Source organism: Onychomys torridus, chromosome 6 (assembly GCF_903995425.1).
Source record: "Onychomys torridus chromosome 6, mOncTor1.1, whole genome shotgun sequence".
Classification (NCBI taxonomy): domain Eukaryota; kingdom Metazoa; phylum Chordata; class Mammalia; order Rodentia; family Cricetidae; genus Onychomys; species Onychomys torridus.
In genome coordinates, this window is record NC_050448.1 from 121,743,609 (window position 1) to 121,771,101 (window position 27,493).

Genomic DNA, 27,493 nt, shown 5'->3' on the forward strand with positions numbered 1-27,493 from the left:
ATGGCCAATAGCTAAGCAGGATTTCTGGGCAGAGAGGATGCTGGGAAGAAGGCAACGAAGACACCAGGGATGCAGAGCAAGTAGGATGGGCCCTATACAGATGAGGTAATAAAACCACAAGGCAGAAAGTAAATTAATAGAAATGGGTTAATTTAAGTTATACAAGCTAGTTAGAAACAAGCCTAAGCTATTGGTCAAGTTTTCATAACTAATAAGAAGTCTCTGTGTATTATTTGGGAGATAGCTGGTGGGACACAGAAAGACTCACTACAGTTTGTATCCTTTGAACTCCATGTACATAAATCCTATCTTCTTTAATATGATCCCCTCCAAACTGGAATAAATGATGTATCAACTATTTGTTTTGAAAGTGTTATGTTTCCTATTTACTTAGTTGTTTATGACAGTAAAATTATTTACTTCCTTAGTATACACTGAATAACTTTATATTTCTAAAAATCATTTTATATTTCTAAAAGCAGTACAAATTAAATTATTAGAAACAAATTTGTCATACACCTATATATGTAGTTGTTTTTAATCGAAATATGATTTTATTTCTAGGCAAATATATTGGTATTTACTAAAACATTATATGTTTTGCTAATCATTAATTTTGCCATCATACTGGCCTTTAAGTTCATTAAAAATAAGAAATTATAAAATATAGTACTGTCAAATAGGTAATGGACTCAAAATCTTCAAAATAGCCACTATTTAGATTTATACTATAATTTGCAATACCCACACAAAAAGTAAAATTTTAGTCTTATTTTAAAATTTATTCTTTAACTGCTACATCAACCTTATGGTTTATATAAAACACTGCCAAGGAACACAATTGCTTGTTTTGTTCCAATCATTCTCTAAAATCTCAAGAGGTCAGTTAGATGGACTTACACAGTGGAGATTTGAAAGATGAGCTCATTTTCTTCTGTGTCAGTTCCGCTTTCAGTGTTTGTAAATCTGAAACTGCTTGTTTTCTCATCTGCAGAGAGAGGTGCCTTTTAGAAATGAATTTCACCTCAGCATTCCAGAGGAAGTCATGGTGGGAACTGCTCTCATTTACCTTTCATGCCTTCACTCATACTAGATTATTGCAGTAAATTCATGTTATACATCTTGGTTAATAAGCATTCTTATCTAGCCAGATGTGCATGAGATAATATCCTTTGTAAGTATATAAACAACAGTTGAAATGTCTCAAAATATAGAATAAAAGGAACTTTATTTTTTACTTTGGCTTCATAATCTCAATATGTAACAAGTAAAACAAGTGATAACAGGATCCTGAATACAAGACTTTTTAGGGAATGAATAGCTAGTTAAGATACATAATAGGATGCAAAGGCTAAGTACTTTGCTCAGAGTATAAAACTACAAGGTTGGAACAGCCACCTGTATTCCACATATTATGTGTGGACCAAGAGCACTAGCACCGCCTATGAATTTGTTAAGAATAATGAAACTCAGGCTTCCCTGGGTTTATGAAGTCAAATGCTGCATTTTTAAACAAATTTTCCTGTTAAGATAAACCATTAATCTTTTAGAAGGACTACTTATGCTCCACTACCTTGAGTAAATATGGTTGCAATACACTCAGGCTTGATTTTCTGCCTCTTATTTCTCAATAGTATTGGTGGGAATGTTTTAGGTGGTTCATTCAGAAATGAATAAACACTTATTATTGGTTATATATCCTCTAGGCACTATGGTTAAATACAGGATTTTTTTTCTTCCAGTCCATGAGCTGAAAACTTCTTGTCTTTAAAACTAAATTACCTAATTAAATTAGGTTTAAGCCATAAGTCAATTGTGTAAAATTAAAATCTATACAGAAGGTGGAATCTAATGTACATGCTTTTCAGAAGAAAGCAGAGGAAGTCATAACTGAAGGTTGGATATACTCCTTTCTGCATCCCCACTATCCTCAGGTGTACAAGTCTTGCCTCTGGCTTCCTCTCCATATACTGAACATATACTGTTTCCTTCACTGGACAAACTTTTTATTGCACACTATTTAATATTTAATTCATATTATTGAAGTTATCCTTTGTTTTTTCCTCTTAAGTCTTAAACATTCTAGTGCTAAGAAAGCCTTGAGGGAAGTGAAATGCATCTGGAACTGCACTGTCCAGTGTAGTAGGTAGTAGTAAATTTAAATTAAGTAAAGGTAAATAAAATTCAAAATTTAGGTCCTTCATCATACAAGATACATTTGAAGTGCTTAATATCCTTAGGTGGTAGTGGCAAAAATATTCAATGGTAAAGTATAAGTATCTTTATTCTAGTCATTGCTAATTCTGGAAAATAATTACTCTGTGCCATGCAGCTATTCTGGAAAAGAAGTGAATGGAGTAATTCCTGTGGCCAGTCTTTCCTGCTTTATGTATATATGCTTTAATGAAAGAATATACAGTCTTCTTTTATTTTCTGTTCAACTCAACAAACAGGATTTTTAATTTCTAGGGATAGGGTTGTAGTTCTGTGAGGAAGTACTTGTCTATCATGCACAATGGGTTGCATGAACACCCAAGTTGCAATAATACAGCATGTCCATGCAGAGATAGAAACCCCAACAAAGGCATCCATGCTCTAGAGATTCCTATGATACAGTTCCTATGTATTCCTATGCTACAACTATATATCACTTTATAAAAGCTAAGCATGCTCCAAATCATCCACTAGACATTCAGTATAGAAAAGCTCCTACTGAGAAATAAAGCTTATATTAATGCAGTCTCTGCTCCCAAGAAGACTCAGCATTTAGCAGAAGAGTCACACTTCATATGTATGAAAATAACAGCAATGAAATAATTGCCCAAGAAAGGGAAACAAAACAAGTGAGAATTAGGGGCTTATTTGGAGGTTTGTCAGATGTATGAATGTCTGAAAATGTAGGAAAACCATGTTTAAGTTTTTCTGTACATATTGTACTGACTCACATGGTCCTTTAACTTTTAATTACTTTTAGTAAAATTTTACTTAATTTTTCTTTGGTCTTGTTGTAACATGCATCTTTGTTTTATAATGTTTAGTTTTCTTCCCACATTTTTTTTCATCCATGTTCTTTACTGTTAAGGTACTAATTTAAAAAGAGTCAGTCCCAGCTACCCTTATAATATTGACATTCAAGGTTAAAATACCAAACTATTTTATTTCAAGATGAATGTTATAATCTGATTAAGAGAAACATAGATTACCTTAACTTCTAATATAAGTTTCATTTTATCAGTGTCCAATTTTCTCTTAAGTTGGTCAATTGCATGTTGTACTTCAGTGATCTGGATTATAAGATAATTCTGTGTGAGACAGAAAATCATTTATTTAGTATAATATTTGAGTATTTAGAATTAATGGCCTTCCAAACATAAACTATGAAGTGATCACGAAAACAACCCATTTCAGAAAACAATCTTACTGTTTTGGAATCTTCCTTTCTGTTGATTCTTGTGCTTTAGGGATGACTGTCTCTCCTGTTCTACCTCTAGTCATGTATGATTTTTCAAAAATTGAGCCTGGCATCATGGTGCATACTTATAATCTCAGTATTCAGGCAGCTGAGGCAGGAGGATCTCAAGTTTGAGGCCAAGTTGGGTAAGATCCCATTTCAGGAAACAAAATTGAGATTTGTAAAACTAACCATCAAAGTAACATCATTAACACTATTAACTTATGAATATATTAGCAAACACTAGAATTCAGCACAGTATTTTATTAGCTGAATCAGATTAGGATTATTTTAAAATATGTAATAATTTAATTCTTATGTAAGAAAATATACTAAAAATAAAAAATATTTTTTCTTAAAAAACTTATGCAGTACATTTCTCTTTACTTTTTGATTTTTTTTTTTTTTTTTTTTTTTTTTTTTTTTTTTTTTGCCAGAGCTGAGGACTGAACCCAGGGCCTTGCGCTTGCTAGGCAAGTGCTCTACCACTGAGCTAAATCCCCAACCCCATTTCTCTTTACTAAAGAAGCTATTTAAGAATTTATACTTCCATGTAGGACAGTGGTGGCATGTGCCTTTAATCTCAGCACTTCATAGGCTGAGGCAGGCATATCTCTACGTTTAAGGCCAGCCTGGTCTACAGAGTGAGTTCTAGGACAGCCAGGGCTACACAGAGAAACCCCGTCTCAAAATAGAAAATGAACAAAATCAACAAAAAAGAATTTTAAACTTTCTTTGTGAAACAGTCTCATATTGAACCAATAAAATAGTAAATGTATTAACTATGCTAAAATAGTATTGACTAATATTGTTGTGAAGGTCTAGACTTGACTTTACAGGCTCCATCTCAGAGAAAGGGCCACCATCTCAGACCACCTGCTATACTCAGTTCCAGGAATGTGCCATGACAACTCCAACGGATACAGAGCAGTATCCTCCTGCAGACATTCTGTCTGCAGTTTATGGCCCTTGAAGATATCTAGATAATCCTGCTAAGCAGTCCAGACAATCCTGTTAAGCATGTTGTGGTTCCCCGCCAAAAGTCTAACCCAATGGTTTCAAATGTGGTTTCATGCCCAAAGTCTAGACCAATAGTTTCAAAAAATCACCTTGCCCCATATCCCTTCTACCCAATCCCAAGTTGCCAATTCCCAGCTTGTGGTTTTTCCCTATAAAAACACCTGGCCGCCACCACATTTCTTTCCATCTGCTGTGCGGTGGCCCAGGATGAACCTGAATAAAAGGACCCTTATGTGCTTGCATCCAAAACCGGCTCCTTGGTGGTCTCGGGGGGTTTCGAGAAACGGGTACAACAATGGTAAGCAATTATTTTAGCCTGTCTGGGTTTTATATTAAATTTGTCTAAAGTAGTAAACATTTTCTATTTCATCATGTCTAAAGTGAAGTCATTTTCATAATTAACATATCTTTAAATCTTTTGAATATGTGAGGTGAATCTAACAAAAAATGTTAAATGACTCCCGGGTTTATTTATTTTTGCCTATTTAATTATATGGTAGAATTATACAATAAAGGATACTCTTGATGGTGATGTAAGATTCAAGACAATCTCAACAAAAAAATGAGTTGATCAAAATTTCATAAAATTTAAAAAATTCTTTACAATATCAGTAATTTTGAGTTCTGTAGGTGCTGTAACTCCCTCTCCCCCCAGGACTACAGTGAGCTTTATTATTAGCACCTTGATAAAAATTCCAACCACGCCCCCATGGTCAAGCATGCCCTGGTGAGACACTTAAGTTATTTCCCGGTCATACATCCTACTAACTTATGCCCCATGGCTGCTGGTTACATAATCGAGAGGCATGACCAAGTGATCTATGCGTATGTGTGGAGTAGCCACGTAAGGCTGTGTGCACAAGTGGGAGCTAGCCCTTAAAAAGGCAGGCCCCATGTTCCCCTACCCTCCTTCTTCACACACATGTCCATCTGCAGGCCTGATCACATCTATCCCTTTCTCCTTGTCTTAATAAAACTCTTTGTTAGTGGATTCTATTGTGTTTCATGACTTTTCCTCACAGGGAAAGCACTGCTAAAAGCCATCACACCTTACCTTTGTTTATCTGTTATTTCTTTGTAAAGCTAATTAGCCTAAGACAGCCAGAGCATTCCTTGGCAATTGTTACTGATTCAGCATTTTGCCTAGTTAGCCCTCAACTAGGCTAAAGGAAAGATTTTTATATTTTATGACTCTGTGTAGGAAATCTAGTAGAATCGTTGTATCTAGGATTAATTAACATTACAATGAAATAGTTGTTTTTCACTGTTTCTACAGTAAATATCAGAATGACTAGTTATTTTCTAGAAGTACTTTGGCCTTTTAAGAAATCATTATGGAAAACAGGGATTGTTTGCTGTTAGCTATAGAGCTGTTTTTTCTGAAGCAGCTTTTGCATAACTTTCGTCACAAGATTGTCCTGGCCCACCTGGAGGTGCACCTTGAATTACTGGATACTGCAATCAGTACACAATAAGGACTAAAGTGGTAGGGTGTGATGCTTTCCTTCAGAAAACCTATAAATTACATCAGGGTCTTTGGTCTGAGGAACCTGTTTACCTGAAGAACAACTTTTATGTAACAATAAATAAGCCTCTGCTCGGCTGCTGGAGGTTCAGTTCATAGAAACTCTTTCTCCTGCTGCCTCAGAGAGCCTAAATTACATCTTGCAGTGACCCTCTTTCAGAACACCCAACCACTCTGGACCAGGTTTCTCTTCTATTTTAAGAACATATGATCCTACTAGCCACTGGCAACTCTACTGCTGTTACTAGAAAAAGGCTGTCTTCTGAAACCAACAATCCAGACAGGGAGGAAATACCCACAGCACCAAGGCCCTAAGAGACGGAATCTTCTGACTGTTGCCTCCTCAGCAGCTCTCCTGTGATAGCAGGCCAGGGACTCTGTGTTTTACTGTCCAAGCAAGCGTTGCTACAAGTGACCCAGCGAATCCTAAATACAGTAATACAAGTCTAAGCATGCTTCCTGCACAGGACTTTCCTAGAGGAAGGGTGCACAGTTTACAGTACCTTAGAATCTGAGATGTTTGCCAGATTCCTTGGTCTCATCTTGATTTCCCTGGCTTCTAGCTGCATCAGGAGTTTTTTATAGTAAAGTTCCAAATCTTCTCGAAGTTTTGTTAAAACTTCCTCCAATGATGCTGTGACTTTCTTGCTGTCAAAGTATTTTTTCTTCCAGCTATCACAGGCTACAAAGAGAACACAAACTACAAAAGTTATAGGTGGACACTTACAGCAGTGGTTCCCAACCTGTAGGCTCAATGACCCTTTCACAGGGGTCACCTATGATCGGAAAACATAGATATTTACATTATGATCCATAATGGTAACAAAATTACAGTGATGAAGTAGCAACAAAAGTAATTTTATGGTTGAGGAGTCACAACAACATAAGGAACTATATTAAAGGGTCCAAGATTAGGAAGGTTGAGAACCACTATGTTACAGGATTAAAGTTTTAAGGTAGAAAGGATCCTAGTGTTTAAAAAAAAAATACCAATTTAAAACATTTTCCTTCTCTCCTTTATTTCAGCTCTTATAGACTTATAAATACCTAAAGCTGAGATAAATGTCTGCTAGATAGTAACATACTTAGTGCATTGGATTGAATGCTAATGGTCCCACAGGCTCATATATTTGAATACTAGGTCTGAAGTTAGTAAAATTCTTTAAGAAGGACCTGGAGGTATGGGCTTATCTGGAGATGTACCACTGGGGGTGAGGGAAGTGGATTTTAAAGTTTCGAAAGCCCATGCCAGGCTCAGTCTCTCTCTGCCTCCTGCTTGTGTATCAGATGTGAGCTCTCAGCTTCTGCCCCAGTGCCACACCTGTCTGCCTGCTGCTATGCTTTCTGCCATGGTGATCAGGAAAGTGGTTGAATGCTATAAGGAGGGTTTAATGGGCCATCCTAGTAAGAATTGGAGGACAGTAGTGATAAGAGCAATGTGGACTATGGAGGCCCGGCTCAAGAGGTTTTAGAGACAATTATTATAATATTTTGGCAAAGAACGTGGCTGCTTTTCGCCTTTCTCCTAAGAATCTCCCTGAGGTTAAAGTGAAGAGTTTTGGACTAACATCATCTGCAGCAGAAATTTTAAGACAACATAGTATTGACAGTGTCACATGGCTATTAGTGACCATTCATCCATATCTACAATGGAAAAAGCAAGTGGGGCAAAAATACAAAATCTAAGTTTGAGGAGGAAAGGAGCACAGGAAATGTAATGCTGGAGCCAAGTCCTATGCTCAAGGAAATGAGAAGTTTAAAGGCAGGCCTAACGTTGAATGGATTATAAATGAAAAAAGGGAGGGGGGGGTGCCTTCAGCTAACTCTGCAACCTGCGAAAGGAAACTGGGGGATATTTGATCACACTATGAACTTTGAATTTGCATTTGCATTAATTAAATAAAATTAATCTTGGGTCAGGAGCCTGAGTTAGCAGCTAGTTGACAATGTAATCATAAAGCATCAGAGGCATCTGCGAGAGACAGACACACTGGAAGGAGGGAGGGACCTGGAGTGGTGTGGCTTTTCCTGTTTGGCAGAGTATTAGAATGCTCTCTTTGGGAAATGCCAGCAAGGAGAGGTTAGCTAGTTGCTACTCAACCTCTCTGAGCTAGCAGGTTTTCACCCCATTCTTTGAATCTTGAGTCATACTTACAAGTAGAACGATAGTTAAAGCTACCTTTAGCAGCCGAGGCAGAGCCTGTGCCTGTGGGAACAGAATTCCTGAGAGGCTGAGGCCTGAGTGGCCAGGCCACTGCCAGAGCAGCAGGCCAGTAACTTCAGAGTCACAATTGCTGGCTGAAGTAGCAGTAGATTAAGGAGCAGCCTTTGTGCTGAAGTTAAAACAACACCCAAGGGATTTCCTCAAACTAAAAACCAACTACAAATGAACGCTTATGCAGATGTAGTTAAGGAAGGAGCCAAGTTCTGGCCCAAGCAAGAATTTGGCAGCTTCATCCATGGTTCTGGTTTTGGTGTTAAGGATACAGGGATAAAGGGGTTGTGGAAATCTTCCTCCATGGTTAAGGAAAGCTGCTGAGGCCAGGTGTGTGGCAGAGGACTCACTGTATGGATGCCTTCAGAGGCTTGTGTGAAGCTATGAAAGTGAATCTTGCTGAGAGCTGCAAACAAGGAGTGGAAACAGCTCAGAGAGAGAAATTTGTAACAGTCAGCAAAGCTGGAAGGACTGGAAGATTCTAAGAGCCAGCTAAGGTTTTTATATCAGACAGAGATACAGGATCTGGAGTTTGTCCTGGCGGATTTCAGTCTTGCTTTAGTCCAGCATTTCCTCACTATGTCCCCTTTCCTTCCTTTTGGGATGGTAAAATATATTGTGTCATTGTATTTTGAAAGTATGTAGTTTGTTTTTTGATTTTACAGGCAGTTAGAAGACACTTATTCTCAGAAGAGCTTGATTCTCAGAAGACACTGGACTTCTAAATAGTGTTGATACTGTGGAAGATTATAGATACTTTTAAAGTTGGATTAAGTTCATTTTGTATTATGATATGGCTACAAGCCTAATGAAGGCCAACGAATGTTCATGGTGGTTTGAATGACAATGGTCCCTATAGGCTCATATATTTGAATGCTTGGTCTAAAGTTGGCAGAACTCTTTGAAAGGGTGTGACTTTGTTGGAGGAAGTGTATTATTGGGGGTGGACTTTGAGGTTTCAGAAGTCCATGCCAGGCTCAGTCTTTCTTTTTCTTTCTGTCTCTTGGTTTGTGGATCAAATACAGGTTCTCAGGTACTGCTCCAGTACCATACCTGCTTGCCTGCTGCCATGTTCCCTGCCATGATGTCATGGACTAACCTCTGAAACTGTAAGCCCCCAATTAAATGCTTTTTTCTATAAGTTGCCTTAATCATGGCATCTCTTTCTGGCAATAGTAAAGTAACTAAGACACTTAGAAATATACTGAAATAATGATATATCTATGAACCATAGCCAGATTTTTTCTTAAAGCATATTTTCTGAAAAGTCTTATTAAAAAGTACCAAGGCTATAGAGAAGGCTCAGCTGTTAAGATGTGCTACTCTTCCAGAGGACCTGTGTTCCAGCAGCTAGCACCCACTTCAGGAAACTCATAACCACTGTAGCTAGCTCCAGGGGATCTGATGCCATCTTCTCGTTTCTGGAGGTGTTCACATATGTTCACACAGTTGCATGTGCATGCACATAAATAAAGTATTTTTTAAAAATTAAAAACACCATACACATCAACATATATTTACTTTATTTTTGAAAGATATGATAAATTGTAAGGCTGTTTCATTAATGTAGCCACCATATTGCTTTGTTTTGTTGAATCAGCTGACCCATATTCATCATTTATCAAAGTTACTCGAAACATTTCCCTCACGTTCTATAGGTAGTGTCATAGTTAATCCTCATCATCAACGTGACTGGGTTTGGAATCACCTATGACACACTTCTGCATGTATCTTTGAAGGTGTCTAGAGAGGATTAATTGAGGATGGAAGACCCATCTTGAATGTGGGTGGTACACACCATAGGTTGGGATCCCAACTGTATAAAAAGGAAGAGGAGAAAAAAAGAAAGCCAGCATCCACCTCTCTGCTTCCTGCCTGGACCAACCTTCTCTCGGTCCCTCCACATGCCTTCTGGGGAACTGACACTATGCTTTCTTAAACACAAGTCAAAACGAATCCTTCTTCTCTTGTAGGTTGCTCTGTCAGCTATTCTGTCACAGCATGAAAGAAGTCACCAACACAGGCAATTCCTAAATCTGAGGCCCTTACTGAGAAAAGTCAATTATTTCAGTACTAGGGCAGTCTAAATATAAAGTCTGTATAGTGGTGTACCACCAAAACGCCCTTGTGTTTCTTTCTTTTAGATGATCACAGAACTGAAAACATAATGAAAATCTCTGCATTAAAGTGGTTTGACAACAGTTCCACATCTGTATGAAACTGCAGCTCAGAACTTAGCTATCTCTCCAAGCCTGCTACCCGATCTCAGCAGCTTCTCCTAGTGCCACTGCCTACACAGTCCCCCCTCATCTCCGACTGCTTCATCTGTCGCTACAGTTGTTGGCAGCACTGGCATCTTTTTAAAGCTATCCCCCTATTCCTGTAAACAATACTCCACACAATGTGATTATCATCTTCATTTTTCAATTTTTTCTTTTTTTTTTTTTTTTTTTTTTTTACAATGCTAGAGCTTAAACACATGACAGCTTTACTACAAGGCCTTATTTTGTTGTGGTTGGGTTTTGTTTTTTGAGATAGGGATTCTCTGTGTAGCCCTGGCTGTCCAAGAACTCACTGTGTAGACCAGGCTGGACTTGAACTCAGAGATCGGCCTGCCTCTGCCTTCCAAGTGCTGCGATTAAAGGTGTGTGCCACCATAACTGGTCCTAAAATTTTTTTAAGATTATGTAACTACTTAGCTTAAAATCCTCCAAGTGCTTCTAACCTTACTTAGAATAAAACCCAATTTCTTTGATTTGGGTTTTCTGATTTTTTTCTTTTTTGTCTACGTTCCACTTTATTTAGCATGTTCCAGCTACACTGGCCTATTTTTCAAGCCTGACTAACACAAGGCCATCCTCATCTCTTCACCTGGATATTTACTGTTCCTCTTATCCAGACTGATGTTTCTTTACAATGCCTGCCTAATTAACTTGACTTGGGTATCTCTGTTTAGAAATGCCTTCCTGGGAACCCTAGCTAAAGCCCCATGCTGCATTACTCTCAACTGCGCCTGGGCATATGCATGTGTGTGTCTGTTTGCCTACATGCCTGTCTGGGCAACATGTGTGTGCATTGCCCCTAGAAGCCAGGAGGTGGTATTGGATCCCCTGGAACTGGATTACAGGTGATTGATAGCTCTTGTATAGTTGTTGAGAACTGAACCTGAATCATCTAGAACAGCCACTTCTCTTATTGCTAAGCCATCTCTCCAGCCCCAACTGTGATCTTTTAAATTAGTTTTACAATTCTGATCACTAAAAAGCTGATTATTGTCTTCTTTATTATCAGTCCCCTACCATTTGGAAGCACGTTCCTTATAGCATGGATAAGCCCAGGTCTATTCTGTTCACTGTTGCATCCTAAGTACTTAAATTAATACTTGGCACATAGCAGGATCACTAAATAGCTGGTGTGTGTGTGTGTGTGTGTGTGTGTGTGTGTGTGTGTGTGTGTGTGTGTACGTTACTTTTTGAAGTAAAAAGTGGCTCAATTTCCATATAGCCAGGTGGTGGTGGTGCACACCTTTAATCCCAGCACTCGGGAGGCAGAGCCAGGTGGATCTCTGTGAGTTCGAGGCCAACCTGGTCTACAGAGTGAGATCCAGGACAGGCACCATAACAACACAGAGAAACCCTGTCTCGAAAAACCATTTAAAAAAGAAAACAAACAAACAAACAAACAAACAAAAAACTACTTGATTTAGTGTTAGAATCTAGGCCCCATGACTAGTCTGGGCTAATTTGACTCTTTCAACAATACTCAGGGCTGAATTACTACTTCAAGGTAACAATTCAATATTCTTAAGCACATTCTTCATAGATTATGAAATGGTGTATGGCCTTCAGTCACTTTTAAGATTGAAATTGTTAGTATTTTGCTATAAATTAAGAATTCTAAGATAACTTAATTCCACATATGGCTTTTTCTTCATAATCCTCAAATGCAACCCAAAATGAAGGTCTCTCAAAATCATTTACCATTTCTCAAACCATTATCTAACACTTTCTTCATCCTGGCTCACATTTCCCTTCATTCCTACGAGCTCTAATCATATTGCTTCTGGTTTTATCGCAAGAAAATGCCCCCCTTCAAGTTCCCTCATTCATTCATAGTAATAAAGCAGCAAGGTGCATAATCCTCAAATTAAGTAGCTAGGGCAGTTCCAAGACTCAAAGACAGTGTCTAGAGTAAGTGATACACATCCTGACCGACCTGTAGGAAACAACCCAGTGGCTGAGCAGAAGCAAGTGAGAGGAGGGTCAGTTGATGATGAGGGCAAAGCATGGCAGAAGGCGTGGGCCAGGAAACATGCTTGGGTCCTAGGGTATCAGCTCCTCCTGGAAGGCTTTCTTGGTTTCCTCCACCCAGGCTAGTGTTCTTCCTTTACATTTCTATACACACAATTGTGAAATTCCTCCACAATAGCACTAAATACAATGTGTCAGTTAGTCTTAACTTGGTTATTTCCCCTAATTGTGCATAACTATTAGTATCTCCTCAGCCCTTATGACAGTGTCTAAATATGCTAAACACTTAAATATTTACTTAGTAAATGAGTGAAAGAATTCATTTAAAATGAAGTTCGATAGCAAAAATATTTGAGTTTTAATTTACAAAGCCTTTTGCAAAGCACTTATTGTATGAAAGAAAATAATGATTGTTTTCTAAATTAACATACTTCAATTATGTATTACTTAAGCTGTAACAAGTAAAACAATAAATATTAATTATAACTGTATTTTATACTGAAAGTATCAATTCTGTAGAATTTAGGGTTAGTTTTCTTTATAGGTATAAAATCTGTGCAATAAACTTTACCATGATATCGTTTCGATTTATTTTGTTCAAATAGTTTTTCAACTTTCTTAATTAGTTCTTCTCTAATATTTTCCAGATATTTTCTCTCTTCCTTCACTTGTTTCATTTGTTCAATAATCTTCTCTCCTAGAGTGATTATAACCCATACTCATCAATTCTGAAAAGCTAAAAGATGGTTCATATCCCAAAAGACAAGAGTTACAAACCTGAAAGTGTATAAACAGAATAACATTTATTCAAAGCACATGTTTTTCTTTCTGCTCTGACTACTATGGAGAATCTGGAGGAGACATTTTTGATTTGCTTGGATTTATAAAATAGTATATTTCTTCTGCATTTACACAGATGTGTGAAACTAGGTAGTCAGGTTAAGTTGTCCTTCTATTTGTTACTTTCTTACTTTTGGTAAATTTATTTTGGGCACAAAATTTAACCAGAAAATGCATATTTGAGAATGAAATAATATTAGTGACTAAACGTACACTATAATCAACATAAAACTAATATAATTTATAATATATAATTTATAGTAGAATATATATAACAGAATTTGCCATTAACTATTTTCAGTATACAGTTAAGTGGCATTGCATTACTTACAATGTTGTATAACCATTCCCACCACCCACCTTCATGACTTAAAAAATTCATAAATGGAAACTTTTTGGCCATAAACAATAACTCCTTGTTAACATAAAGTTGCCTTACACAGAATTATCCATACTTACAATGTTACAAATACTTACTCTCAATTTTTAACAAAGAGGAATCAATTAACCTTGAAGAACCTCGCTGAGAAGGCAGTGAAGGAAAGTCAATAAGATCTGGTAAGGGGGTGTACTCCTTGTCACCCACCTGTAAGCAAGCATGAGAAGGGACACAACCGCAGTGTGAAACTTCTTCTATTTTGCCCACAGTGTCTGCTAAAGCACACCAGCAATGCCTTTTAGTACATGGCAATGCACTCCCAATTCTGCATTTGTGCTATGCATTATTTCTCGTGGCCTTGTCTCTCCATTTCACTATGACTTGGACATTTTATTAAGACAGTATAGACAAAGGCTTTAAAAATTCATTATCTTTCTAAATGTGATTTTTTTTGCAAGATTTCTGATTTTAGTCATTCAATATAATAGCTTCTTAAAGTTTTTAAGATGGCTATTGATTTTTTTTTACCCTGTCAATTTTGATTAACTTGTACTTGCCAAGAAAATTGATGAGTCTATCACATTTTCAAAATGTTAGCATACTGTTTTGTATATTATTCTTACAAGCTTGACCTCCTCTGCTGTGTTTTATTTCCTTAACTTCTTTTCTTTCCTTCTCCTCCCTCCTCCCTCCCTCCCTTCTTTTCCTCCTCCTCCTTCTCCTCCCTCATTTGTATTTATATACTTGGTTTGTGTATATGCCTATGGAGGTTCAGAGGACAACTGGACTCAGTTCTCTCTTTCCATCAACTGGGTCCTAGTGTCACAAAGCTTGGTGTCAAGTGACTTAACCTGCTGAGCCATCTTGCCAGCTCTTGCCTCAATTTTCTTCCTTTTCATATTTTTACCTGTTCTTGATAAGGTAACTCAAGTCTTGCCATGTTGATGTTTCTCTCATCACTTTTATAGAACTTGAATTGTTTTATATTCTGCTAGGTTTTTAATTCTCTAATATACTAGTTACTACTTTTAAATTAATTAAGTCTTATTCATATTTTGTTTTGTTCTTTCTGCAGCTTATTTTAAGTTTCTACATAACAGAAATTAGATTTTTCTCCATACAGCCTTCTAAACATCATAAAAGGAGGGTAGCTAATTTATATGTACAGCCTAAGATCACAGAATCCTACAATTTACATGCATGTGTGGAGATAGGAACTCAAACCCATAGTGTGGCCAGGAGCTCACACTGAAGCAAAGTCAGATGCAAACTTTATATTACAGAGCACTATATACAGACAACATAGAAATGTCAACTCTGCTCCACTCTAGAAGGGCAGGACTCCACCAAGAGCAAGATTTGGTAGATCATAGCACTTTGAATGAGAGGGTCCAAAAGCAAGAAACTGAAAATAGAGGACTGGAGATGGTTATCGTGCAGATACAGTTTGCTTTGAAATAAGAGGTATTTCTTGAGGGCTAATGGCCAAGATAAGAGTTCCATTGAGTTAAGTTAATAGAAGAGAACTGCTCAGCCACTGAAAACACCTGTACTTGACAAGCACTGCAGGAAGGGAAGGTTTATTTCAGCTCTAGTTTTAGTGGTCTCAGTCCATAGCTGGATCTCTCTATTACACATGTTTCTATGATGAGGCAGACAGACCGCAGCATGACTACGTGGTCCAGTGAACTATTTACTTCATAATCGACAGGCACCAGAACAAGAACATCTACCAAGTGGACTTCCTCCGTGCTCTCCTTGTATTCTGTACAGGACCCCAGCATGTTGGAGAGTGGTGTCTCTACTTAGTATCTTCACCATTTATCTCTCTGGAAACACCATCACAGACACACTCAAAAATGTGCCTTACTAACTCCTCGGCATATTTCAATCCAATTAAGTCATCAGTCAATATGTATAATCATATCTACTTCATAAGGTTTTGTTGTTGTTTGCAGGGGAAAGGGAATCAAATGAACCATACATGTAAAATGCTTAGAACAGTGCCTGCTAATAGATACTCATAGTTAGCTATTACTAAATCTAGTATTGCTAGCATCTTAATAACATTCTAATTCATGCTGCAGATATTTACAAAATTTTCTCCATGTCTTCACTCCTTCAGAATAAACTGGTGATATAAATATTGTCCATTAGCTCTTTTAGATCGTTGTTAGCCACATAAAATAGCTGATCCAAAGCCACACTGCTAGTAACTGAGAACCACTACTATACACCTACCCTTTCAATGCACTCAAAAAATCTGTTCTAAAGAGTTAATGAAATACATCTATCAGAATTTTTAATTACAAGTTATCTAAAAAAAAAAACACCAATTAAAGGTCAGAGTACCTTAAAAACAGTGAAAGCATTTAAGAAAATGGTCTAAAAATCTGTTGTATATAAAATTTCAATCCCACTTATTTGTGCATGTTATTTCTTCACAAAACCAGAAAGAAAAATTGAACCATCAGTGATACTACTGATATTACAACAATGTATTTATGGCATAAATAAAAGCAGATATTTAATCTGTAGCTCAAATTAGTATTACGTTGCAATGCTACATTTAAGTAAAAATGTTAATGTTATACCTGTTTGGCCTGCTGTCTATTGATAGTTGTATCATCATCACCATCTTTCCAAAGAAATGGACTTAAAAGACAATAACAGATTTGAAAGTCACATTAAAACTTGACCTACATATTCATATATGGATGTTTACTTTGATGTTATACAAACACAAATATAACTTTGAAAATGGTTAAAGTTAACCTAAAAGCCAGATGGGTGGCTTGTATCATTGTAACTTTTTCCCTAGATGAAGCAGAGGATTGCTTGAGCCTAGGAGTTCAGGGCCAGCCTGGGGCATCATAGCGTAACCCTCTTTTTTTGTTTGTTTGTTTTTTGTTTTACAAGACAGGGTTTCTCTGTAGCTTTGGAGCCTGTCCTAGACTAGCTCTCTAGACCAGGCTGGCCTCGAACTCACAGAGATCCACCTGCCTCTGCCTCCCGAGTGCTGGGATTACAGGTGTGCGCCACCACCGCCTGGCTTCTACCTCTTATTAAAAAAAAAAAAAAAATCATACTGAGCTATATATTTTCTTTCAAACTTACTAATAGTCAACACAAACTATTTAATGTGAGTAGTAAAATAAGACATCACTATGGGTCTATAGAAAGGTTAAAAATAATTAGAAATTTTAGAAACATAATTATTTGTGAATATAATTCTTTTGCTTATACAACTGATGCTTAATTTGAAAAGATTGTAATCTACATTGTTGTATAAACACATTCTTTTCCTTATACTCAAGATTAGGATATGTATAATCACCATTTGTACTAATTACCTTTTTAGGTTCCCAAAACAATCATTTGACTCTTCCAATGATCCTGGCAACTCGGAATTCCCATGGTGATTTTGTGTAGTCTGGCTTTCCTCAGCTGATGTTTGTGTTCATGCATGGCAAATAAAATTCAAATATTAGGAAAATAGTCAAGTAAGCATTGTTTTCAATATGTATATGTTATATATAACCTTGTGCCACAAACTTTGCAAACACAAATGCATATTTTCCAGAATGAGTTTCGCAAAATGTTAGTTCATATGAATAAAAGATTCTTTAGTGAACTCAACCGATCACCCACCCTCACCAACAACACAAACATGTACATGTGCACATATGCCACTGCAATATTTTTTTATGTGCAACATGAATTTGAAAGAGAAAATAAGTTAGGTTTTATCAGACTCAGTCTTCATAAAACCTTTTGTCTAAAGATACTTTTGAAAAAATCTAAGAAACCTATTTAAGAAAATGCTAGTATGAAAAGAGAAGAAAACTTTTATATACACTTTCACTTAGAAAAATCGCCCTTTGTTTAAGTAGCAATTCTTGGGGATGGACAGATGGCTCAGCAGTTAAAGAACATTGACTATTCTTCCAGAACATCCAGGTTCAATTCTCAGCATCCACATAGTAGCTTACAGCCACCAAGGGATCTGATGTCCTTTTCTAGCCTCTGGGACACTGGCATACACACACGGTTCACAGACACACATGCAGGCAATACATTTATACACAGAAAATAATTTAAAAATAAATACATCTTTAAAAATTTAAAGAATAGTAATTTTTCAAAAGATCCATGGGCCTAACCAATAATGTAGATTATTTCCCCTAGAAATCAATATTTTAAAATGTATTTTAAAAAAGAGCAAAATTAATATTTTAAAAGTCACTTTACAAAGTTTGCCAAATCATTTTGTGGGGGCTAGAGAGATGGCTCAGCTGTTAAGAACATGGACTAATCTTCCAGAGGATCTGGGTTTGATTCCCAGCATTCACATGGTGGCTCACAACCACCTGTTATTCTTATCCCAAGTCATCCAACGCCCTCTTCTGCCCTCTTTGGACACTGCCTGAATGTGGTGCACAGACATATATGCAGGCAGAACACCAGAACACACAAACAAACAAATAAAAGCATTTTTTCCACTTGAAGCTGTATCACTTTAATTTAAATTTAGCCACATTTCCCAGTTGACACTGACAATGTCAAGCAAATGGGAATTTTCAAAATGATCTAATTAATGTTAAATAAAAAAAACCTGGATATAACAGCTGCTTAAAAGTAATAGTAAAACACCACTGTGCTTACCTACCCCCAGCAAATAAATGACAATGCAATAGTAGTAGATTTGTGGATCCATTCTGATAGTAGTATAAGACACATATTTGTCATTTGTACCATCAATACAAAGTAGAGCAACATGTAACGTCTATGCAATTGTGAGTTGTTTGTGGCAAGGGCAAGAGAAATTTAAGAAGGAATGCCATGTGACAGTGCAGAGTGCTAACAATGTGTATAACGTTTTTGACCACTAGTGAAAATTCAATATGCCTCTAGTCCAGTGCTATAAACATGGGCTTTTAATAAAATCCAACTCAAGTCCTGGCACTGCCATAGCAAGTATGACTTCACCATTTCCTCCTCTTTAAAGTGGCTTAGTGCTGAAGCACACCGTCCAAGTCCTAGAAGTCCCTGACTTTAAAATCTGATTTCAACCCCACCTGTGTCATTTTCCTAGATCAGGCCTTTAGTGCCCAACTCTGTTCTCCTTTTTGTCACCTAACTTGTGTTCCTAGAACTGAAATGCAATCCTGTCACTCTAAATACCCCAGTTGGTTTCTACTGTCCACTGAATTCTTTAGCTTGTCCAGAGTTCTTAAATCCTTACCTACCTCTCCAGAAATATAAGTTCACACAGTACATGCTCATCCTTTCTCCTCACACTACAATGGTATTAAAAGTTTGAACAGATCCCACTAACTAAATCCTGAAAATTCCATTCACATCATGATTATATGAAGGAACATTTCATATTCAAACTATATTATCAATAATATTTGGAACATATATATCAAAATTTTGACAAGTTACTTCTGAGTAGTATAATCATTATTAATCTTTATTCTTGATACACACTATAGTTTCTGGAACTTTTAAGAACAAGCATGCATTATAGCATCTCATTTAAATTGTAGGGGTTTTGTTTTGTTTTTTAGAAAAGCACCAAAAAATTAACCCCATTTAAGAACCACACCTGTAGACTAGAAGATGGGTTAGCTGGTAAAGGCCCTCATCAAATCTGATGACTTGATTTAAATCCCTGGATCCAGTGTGGTGGAATGAGAGGCCCCATTGCCACAAGTTGCTCTCTGACCTCCACACACATAGACACATAAATAAATGTAAAATACAAAATAACCACAGTTTTGAAATAAATTTGTGTAATTTAACATCCCCACAAAGTTTTAAAAAGTTATGTGCAGTTACCATAATTCATGTAGAGTGTGAAATCTGACACAACTCAGAATTTGATAGAGTAACTGCATCTTCATTAGGCACCCACCTTGCAGCTCTCAGAAATGCTGGATTTTACTGTGAATGTTTTCAAGTTCTCCCCGCTTAGTGTTAGGTGATTGCCATGAATGAAAAGCACAGTCACGCCAACATAAAGATTCTCACTGAGTATCCATCTTACTGGCATCAACTAATACTAAATATTAACACAAGAAATATTCCATGGGTGCTGGTGGCTCACGCCTGTAATCCCAGCACTCGGGAGGCAGAGGCAGGTGGATCTTTGTGAGTTCGAGGCCAGCCTGGGCTACCAAGTGAGTTCCAGGAAAGGTGCAAAGCTACACAGGGAAACCAAAAAAAAGAAAGAAAGAAAGAAAGAAATATTCCAGAAACTGATAAGTTTGAAATATCATCTGGTGTATAATACATTGAGATGACAATAAATATACTTAGGAAGCAATATCCTGCAGCTGTAATGGATACTTTCGTTAGTTTGAGGGAGATGTACTTGACTTAAATGTAGTATATCTGTTTTTCCTTGCACATCTTCTTAGCCCATGAAATATGATAAAAATGTTCAACTGACATTTTTCTAAACAGCTTTGTTTCTGTAAGTTTAATTTTAATTAAAGCATTCTGGTTATCTGTCACTGTGTTTTCATGTAAGTGACTGTGTGTGTATAGGTACACCAATGTGTGCGGGTGTATGTACACATGTGCACATGGAAACCAGAAGTTAACCGTAGGTGTCCTTCTTCAAGTGCATCTACTTTTGTGTGTGCTTTTCAGGGTTTATTTTATGTTTAATTATGTGTGTTTGTGTGGGTATGAACAGGAGCCCTGGTGCCTATGGAGGCCACATGAGGCTATCAGATCTTCTGGGCTACAGTTAAAGGCATCTGTGACCAGCCTAATGTGGATGCTAGGAACCAAACCCAGGTCCTCTGTAAGAACAGTAAATGCACTTAACATCTGAGTCACCTCTCCAGCTCCGAATTGTGTTTTTGAGATAGGGTCTTACCCTGGCTTGGAGCTAACCAAGTAGGCCAATGTAGGTAGGTAGTAAATTCCAAGGCTTTACCTGTTTCTGACTCCCCAGTGCTAGTGTCCAAGTGCATATCATCATGCCCAGCTTTTGTGTGTTTTGTCTTAATGCAGGCTCTGTGTACTGAATTTGGGTCCTTACATTTGCAAGTCTAGCACAGTACACTCTGAGCTGCCTCTCTAGCCCTTATTTTATTTTTAACAGAATATTTTACTGTTTTTCTTTTACACCTTTACATTTTTAAGCTCCAATTGAACTACAGCTTTCCTTGTATCTTCCCTCTATTTGTAAGGTTAGATTTGCCCAACATTTGCATATAGGCTTGGCTGCTCAAATTTACTATGTATAATAAACTCTTTGCCTTCTCCATTTTAGTTGAGATCACCTTCTTCTTGATTTGTAAAGTCTTTCCAAGTATTTTCCAACAAACCTGGATCTCCAGGGTCATCCTTTGGTAAAGTTACACTATCTGATCTGTGGATTACTCCATTAATCTCTGTAGTATCATTATTATTTTGCCGTTCATCTAAAGTAACTGTTGACGATGCTGAATAAACATTTCCTAAGTGATCTATTACAGGAAGCAAATATAATTCTGGTTGAAGAGCCTAAAGCACAGGAAATTTTTAAAAAGTCAAAACCAACAAAATCCATATTAGGTTTTAAAATTAGTTAAGTTTAAGATAATAAATACATACATATGGAGGAGCAAATGCTTTGAGTTTCAGTTCTGATTCTTGCTTTTCCTTCACCTAGATTTAAATACGTAAGAAAAAGTTAAGTCTTTGATAATATTTTCAATTATTTCTCTGTGCTTTTTCTATGGAAGACATACAGCATATCAATAAAAAAGTAACTACAGCTAGATCAAAGATAACAAAGAATCCAATCCTACTTCTAGTCACTGAACCAAACAAGGAAATTCTATGTCCCTCAATAATAATTATGGTAATCATTTCCATGGGAATCAGTGTATATCTGGCACTATTCTGGGTGAGGTACATAAATTAGCTCAGTTAATCTTTGCAATTTCATGAGACAGATATGAACATCATCACCTCTAATTTATAGACAGGGATATAGAGGCATAAAGAACTAATTAACTTGCTCAGAGAATATAATTGGCTATAATATGGGCCCATAATGTCTTCCCACTTCTCAGTGAAGGTAAAGTAATTTTCATTAAAGGATTTAAGCATTTGCTCAAAAAACTTCAAGGATTCAGAAAAAAATCATTAAATATTCATCTGGCATTCAAGACCTTCGGAGTGTCCTTTACAAATGGTTCTCTACTCTCTCCTCCCCACTTTTTGGGAGTTGATATAACAAAAGACAATCATTCACTCTTTCTTGGGGGCCTGATTTTCCACTCCTCTGATCATTCTCTTTTCTTTGATCAGGATCTTTTTTCACCCTTCATTCTTTTCAAGGTCAAATGTTATCTTTCAAGATTCAAGTCTGAGTATCATTTCTTCCTCTATGTCCCCTACCTACCTTCTTCTACTGCTAGAAAAATCTTTTTCTTCACTAGATAAAATATGACATTTGATTTATTCATGTTACATAATTTACCTTGACCACTACACTGAATGCACCGTAAGGGAAGGCTCCATATTTATCTTTATATGCAGTAAAATGTTAGTATTTGTTTAAAATAAAATATTACAAACATTTTAGAATTTGACCTAAATTATCTCATAGTAGGTGAAGGAACTGACTTGATAAACATTTAAGAAACATAACTTGATAATGTAGACTTTATTTAGAAGGAAAAAAAGCAAAAAAACTTACCACAGCTAAATTATTTCCAATGCATTTCAGAAATAAAAATTTTTCTGCAACAGCATCTACACCAAGAAACTCACCAAGGCGCTCCCTCAAAGCTTGTAAAGTAAGTTGAGGAGATACTCTGAAATACCATGACATTGTTTTACATAGATTTTGAATATATTAATGAATCAGCAGGTTTAGTCAGTTAACTTACAAATGTAAATACTAATTTAATGTATTAAATATAATTAAATGCCTTATGTTCCTATACTTTCTGGGACTTCAGGTTTCCAGTGAACGTTTTTCAACAAAAAATGATTTAAAACCTGCCTTTTAAAACTGTACAAATAAATATGGATTACAAAAGTGCTTTTTGGATTGATAAGGAAATGTCTGTTTTTCTAATCTATATCCAAGTTTTATGATTAAAACAAAACTTTGTTATGGAATTTCTGTTTTTTTCCAAAAATATTATTTTTGTGTATGGGTGTGCACACCACTGTGTGTGTAGAGATCAGAGGACAACTTTGTGGCATTGCTTCTCCTGTCCACCTTTATGTGGACTCCAGGAATTGAACTCATGTTGCTAGTCCTGTGTGGTATGTGCTTTCAGTTGTTGGGTGATCTCAGTAGCTCAGAACTGTATATAATGACTATATATAATGTGTTTTAGAACAGAAAGGAAATCAATGTGACTGGAAAAGTGATGGGGAATTTGAGGAGGTGAGATATCCTCAAGGGAAAAACAAAGAGCTAGATTACATAGTGTCATGTCTGTTTGAATATGAACACACACACACACACACACACACACACACACACACACACCCCTACAGTTTTATTCCTTTAAACAATTATAAAGACCTTGTCAATATATTGCTTTAACTACTGTTCACAGTTCAACTGGTTTTGAATTTTATATAATCTTTGTAATTATTTTCATACATAATCTTAGTAATAAACAGGTTTTACACTGTTTTCTGGGCAGTAGCAGTATTATGCCCAGATGATGTCTGTTCCTATAAAAATGTTTAAGATATAAAGCTTATGTATGTATTGCAGTACTGGTGATATCACTTGGTACCTCGATCACCACTCTCCTCCTGATCCATATCACCAGCACTACACAGTACTGTTTATTAACAGCAGTTACTGAACTAGGAATGGATTCATCAAATTGACAAGAGATTTTTCACTTGAAGATTTTCAATTTTCAGAAAACATATTTCTCTTTTTTACATAACTTGTTTCATGGTCACAAAATACTTGCCTTATAAATCCAGCAGAAATAAACTTGTTAATAACTTCTATTGAAATAGTATTTAATTTATAGTTCCACGATCCTTCAGGGACATAAAAAACATGAAGTTCCACCAACTGAATAAGAAAAACATCAGTTAAAATTTTTATAAAATAGAAAAAGAATCAATTTATTTCCTTTCTTCCTTCTTTCCTTTCCTCCCTTGCTCCCTCCTTTCTTCCTTCCTTCCTTTCTTTCAACAAAAGTTTATTACAATGTACAACAGGCTCCAGGATAAAACTTCATTCTAGCTTTAAGTAGCAAAAGATGTTAGGGCAGAGAATCCAGATATTTAAACAGGAATGAAAGGGGGTTCTCTACTATCTTTGGTATAAGGACAGCTTATTTTTGCCAGACTTCTTAATTTCATCTGTGGTCAGGGGGCCCTTCCCCACAGCCTTGACTTATAGTTCCTCAATCTTCCTCTTCTTTGACTCTGCCTGAAAGCCTTGTCTTCCTCATCCAGCCTTAGTCTACATCTTGTGCTGTTTCTGGGGCTTCTTTTTGCCCCCTCATGGCCTGTTCCCCAAACCCTGATCATAAGCCAGAAATGGAGACGGTATTTTCTCACTACTAGTTCTATCCCTCACTCCATCTTATATTCTCGATTCCTTATCCTTTGTGTATCGTCTGCCTCTTAGAGTTGTGGGGATTGTGGCCTCACAGTGTCAATCAAAAAACTAATACTGTGGTTTGGGGAGTATGTTTGTTCCCTAGAGTTCTAGGAAGAATCTATTCTTGATGTGGGACTTGACTGTTAGCTTAGCCTGTTTGTGCTGTACTAAACTACTTTTAAAAAAGAAGAAGAAGAAAAAAACCTTAATCCATGACATATTTTATGTCTCTAATTAGTATTCCATTTAAAATATTTAGATTACTTACAACAAAAACAATACTTAGAGCAGTCTCATGTTCTTAAGTAAAGGTTGATATCCACTGCATATTAGAATTCAAGGGGCTTAACTAATTATACTATTAACTACAACAGTTAATATCTGGGAACTTTAAAAGTTTGAATAAGGAGCTAGAGAGATAGTTAAGTGGTTAAGAGCACTTGCTGCTCTTGCAGAGTGTCCAAGTTTGGTTCCCAGCATCCACATTGCCTGTAACTCCTGTGTCAGGTGATCCAACACTGTTCTCTTGGCTCTGAGATCTCATGGTACACACACACATACACACACACACACACACACACACGCACACGCACACGCACACGCACACACACACACACACACACACTCAAATGCAAATAAGATAAATCTTTAAAAACATTTAAATAAGATCTGTTATTAAAATCAGTAGTTTTACAGAAGATAAAATGGTTCTTGAACTAAAGGTTTTGCTTAAGCTGTTTTTTAAGCTAAATAAATCACTCCTGTATTTTTGAGGATTAAACATTACCAATGACTTGAATGTTTGGCATATGCTAATTTTTCAAGAACAGGAAGGACATTTAAAAGCTTATTCCCTAGTTAGAATATGAAGTAAATTATGACCTTATCTTTAATAATACATTAATATTTCCTGAATTAATTGTCTATATTCATGTTTAAAAGAAACACATGCAATCTTTCTATAAGTGTAACATGGTTGAAAAATTGAATATTTTAAATGTGTAAGTTAAATATTCTATTCTTATAAATCACCACATTATTCTAATATTATACTCCTGGCTTTATAGCAAATAACTCTTCAACAATATTTTCATTAAGACCATTAACCATTTAAGAACACATTAAGCCAGGCGGTGGTAGCACAAACCTTTATTTCCAGAACTTGGGAGGCAGAGGCAGGCATAGCTCTATGGGTTTGAGGCTAGCCTGTTCTACACAGCAAGCTCCAGGACAGCCAGAGCTACAAAGAGGAACTTTGTCTTGAAAACCAACCAACCAACCAAACAAACAAACAAACAAAAACCAAAACACATTAAAAAATATGCATATGCCTTATTTTTTCCTTTTGCATTCAATTTCACAATAGCTGACAGCATGACAATATCAGATCTTATCTCTATTTAAAGTCTTTATAAATCACCATGAATGTTTAAATATCTACAATTTACATGAAAAGTTAACATTTTGCCATGTTTATTTTTTCTTTCTTCCCTTTTTTTTTTTAGACAGGGTCTCATATAGTCTACACTAGCCATGAACTCACTGTTCAGGTGAGGATAGACTTTAACTCTTGATCATCCTGCCTCTGCCACCCAAGTGCTGGGATTACCAGCATTCACCACCACTTTCTCTTCCTTTTTTGACAGAATAGACTAAATCTGACACCATGATTTCATATCTAAATATCCATAAATCTTTTGAGATATATAATCTATCAAAAGACTTCTCTAACATTTCTATTTTCACATTAAACATTTAGTCATTTATCAATGTCAACTAGTATCTCAGCTATATTCAGAGTATATTAATGGTTAAATTTTCCTCAAATTTTTTAGCCTCAAATTCAATCATGACTCATATATTAGAAGATAGGTATGATAAGGCCCCCTTTATCCCAGCATTTAGGAAGTCAAGAAGAATCAAATGTGCAAGTAATCAAGTATGAGCTAAAAGCATTTGCATCAGAGAGGAAATAAACAGATTTGCCATCATCAAAGAAAAGTAGCAAGCAGCACAAGTTTCTGTGACAGGATTAAGAACCAGCTTCAGTTATGTTGTTAGATGCCTGCTTGGTGATCATCCAAACAGTGAGGTCAAATAGTCAGCTGAATATATGTCTATATGATCTGGAATTTGCAAAGGAGGACTTAGATGGAGATACAAATGAAACCCATGCAAAGTTGGTATTAAAATCTACTAGGCTGGACCAGAATACCACCAAACAAGAGCAGAGAGAACTAATACCTTAGAGCTGAGATGGTCCACTACAGAGATGTTGGAAAGAAGAGGAAGATCCAACAAAGAAGACAAAATGTAAAACCATGGACAGGAAAAAAAAAATCCAAGGTAACATTTATGCAAGAAGCAATGTGAACCAGGTGGAGGCGGCACATACCTTTAATCCCAGCACTCAGGAGGCAGAGATAGGTGGATCTCTGAGTTCAAAGCCAGCCTGTAGGTAGAGTTTTCCTGTCCCAACCACCTCCCAAATAATCACTCAGAGGTTTATTATAAATGCTTGGCCGATTACTAACTAGCTCTTACAACTTAATCCATTTCTATTCATCTATGGGCTGTCCTGAGGCGTGTGTCTTTTACTTCTATTCTATTTTGTGTGTCCAATTCGTTCTCCATCTGGCTGGCAACTCCCGTGACTGCCCCTTTCTCATCCCATCATTCTCAGTTTGACTTACCCACCTAGCATTATCCTGTTCAGCTATTGGCCAGTCAGCTTATTTATGAAGCCAATCATAGAGACATTTATTCACATAGTATACAGAAGGATTATTTCACAGCACCAGCCTGGTCTACAGAGCTACTTCCAGGACACCCAAGGCTACACAAGAAAAACACTGTCTCAAAAAACAAAACAAAACAAAAGAAGCAATGTGAAGGAATTCTATCAAGGAAGAGAAGGATTAATGGTGCCAGCTGTTGTATTCAATCAGATCAAGTATGTTTAGAAGAATTAACTAGTAAATTTCATGATGAAGAGGTGAATTTAACAAGAGTGGGTTTGTGAAAAGTGGAAGAATGATTGTGGTAGATCAAGAAAGAATAGGAAGTTGGTAGTTTAAGAAGGTACAAAATACTTGTACAAAAGAATAAGTCAATAAGTGATACATAGTATGAATGCCTTCAAGCAAAAGATTCCACTTGAGACTCATAGTCATGAATTTAAAGTGAAAATGGCCCTTATACTTGCATATTCTT

The 27,493-nt window shown here is 36.5% G+C and overlaps 1 protein-coding gene across 2 annotated transcripts in view; it reads right to left on the bottom strand.

Moving 5' to 3' along the window:
- Spata1 (spermatogenesis associated 1) overlaps nucleotides 1–27,493 on the bottom strand; it is a 40,575-nt gene that overhangs the window by 7,187 nt on the left and 5,895 nt on the right. The window contains exons 3-13 of one of the 2 annotated variants that reach the window (XM_036189938.1): nucleotides 23,637–23,743; nucleotides 22,388–22,505; nucleotides 21,295–21,348; nucleotides 21,027–21,204; nucleotides 17,034–17,127; nucleotides 16,275–16,335; nucleotides 13,779–13,887; nucleotides 13,033–13,158; nucleotides 6,500–6,678; nucleotides 3,204–3,302; nucleotides 901–988 (exon numbers count right to left, since the gene is read on the bottom strand). In XM_036189938.1, coding sequence (XP_036045831.1) covers nucleotides 901–988; nucleotides 3,204–3,302; nucleotides 6,500–6,678; nucleotides 13,033–13,158; nucleotides 13,779–13,887; nucleotides 16,275–16,335; nucleotides 17,034–17,127; nucleotides 21,027–21,204; nucleotides 21,295–21,348; nucleotides 22,388–22,505; nucleotides 23,637–23,743 — 1,213 coding nt within the window. The remainder of the gene's footprint in view (nucleotides 1–900; nucleotides 989–3,203; nucleotides 3,303–6,499; nucleotides 6,679–13,032; nucleotides 13,159–13,778; nucleotides 13,888–16,274; nucleotides 16,336–17,033; nucleotides 17,128–21,026; nucleotides 21,205–21,294; nucleotides 21,349–22,387; nucleotides 22,506–23,636; nucleotides 23,744–27,493) is intronic. The other variant, XM_036189939.1, reaches the window with a different exon arrangement.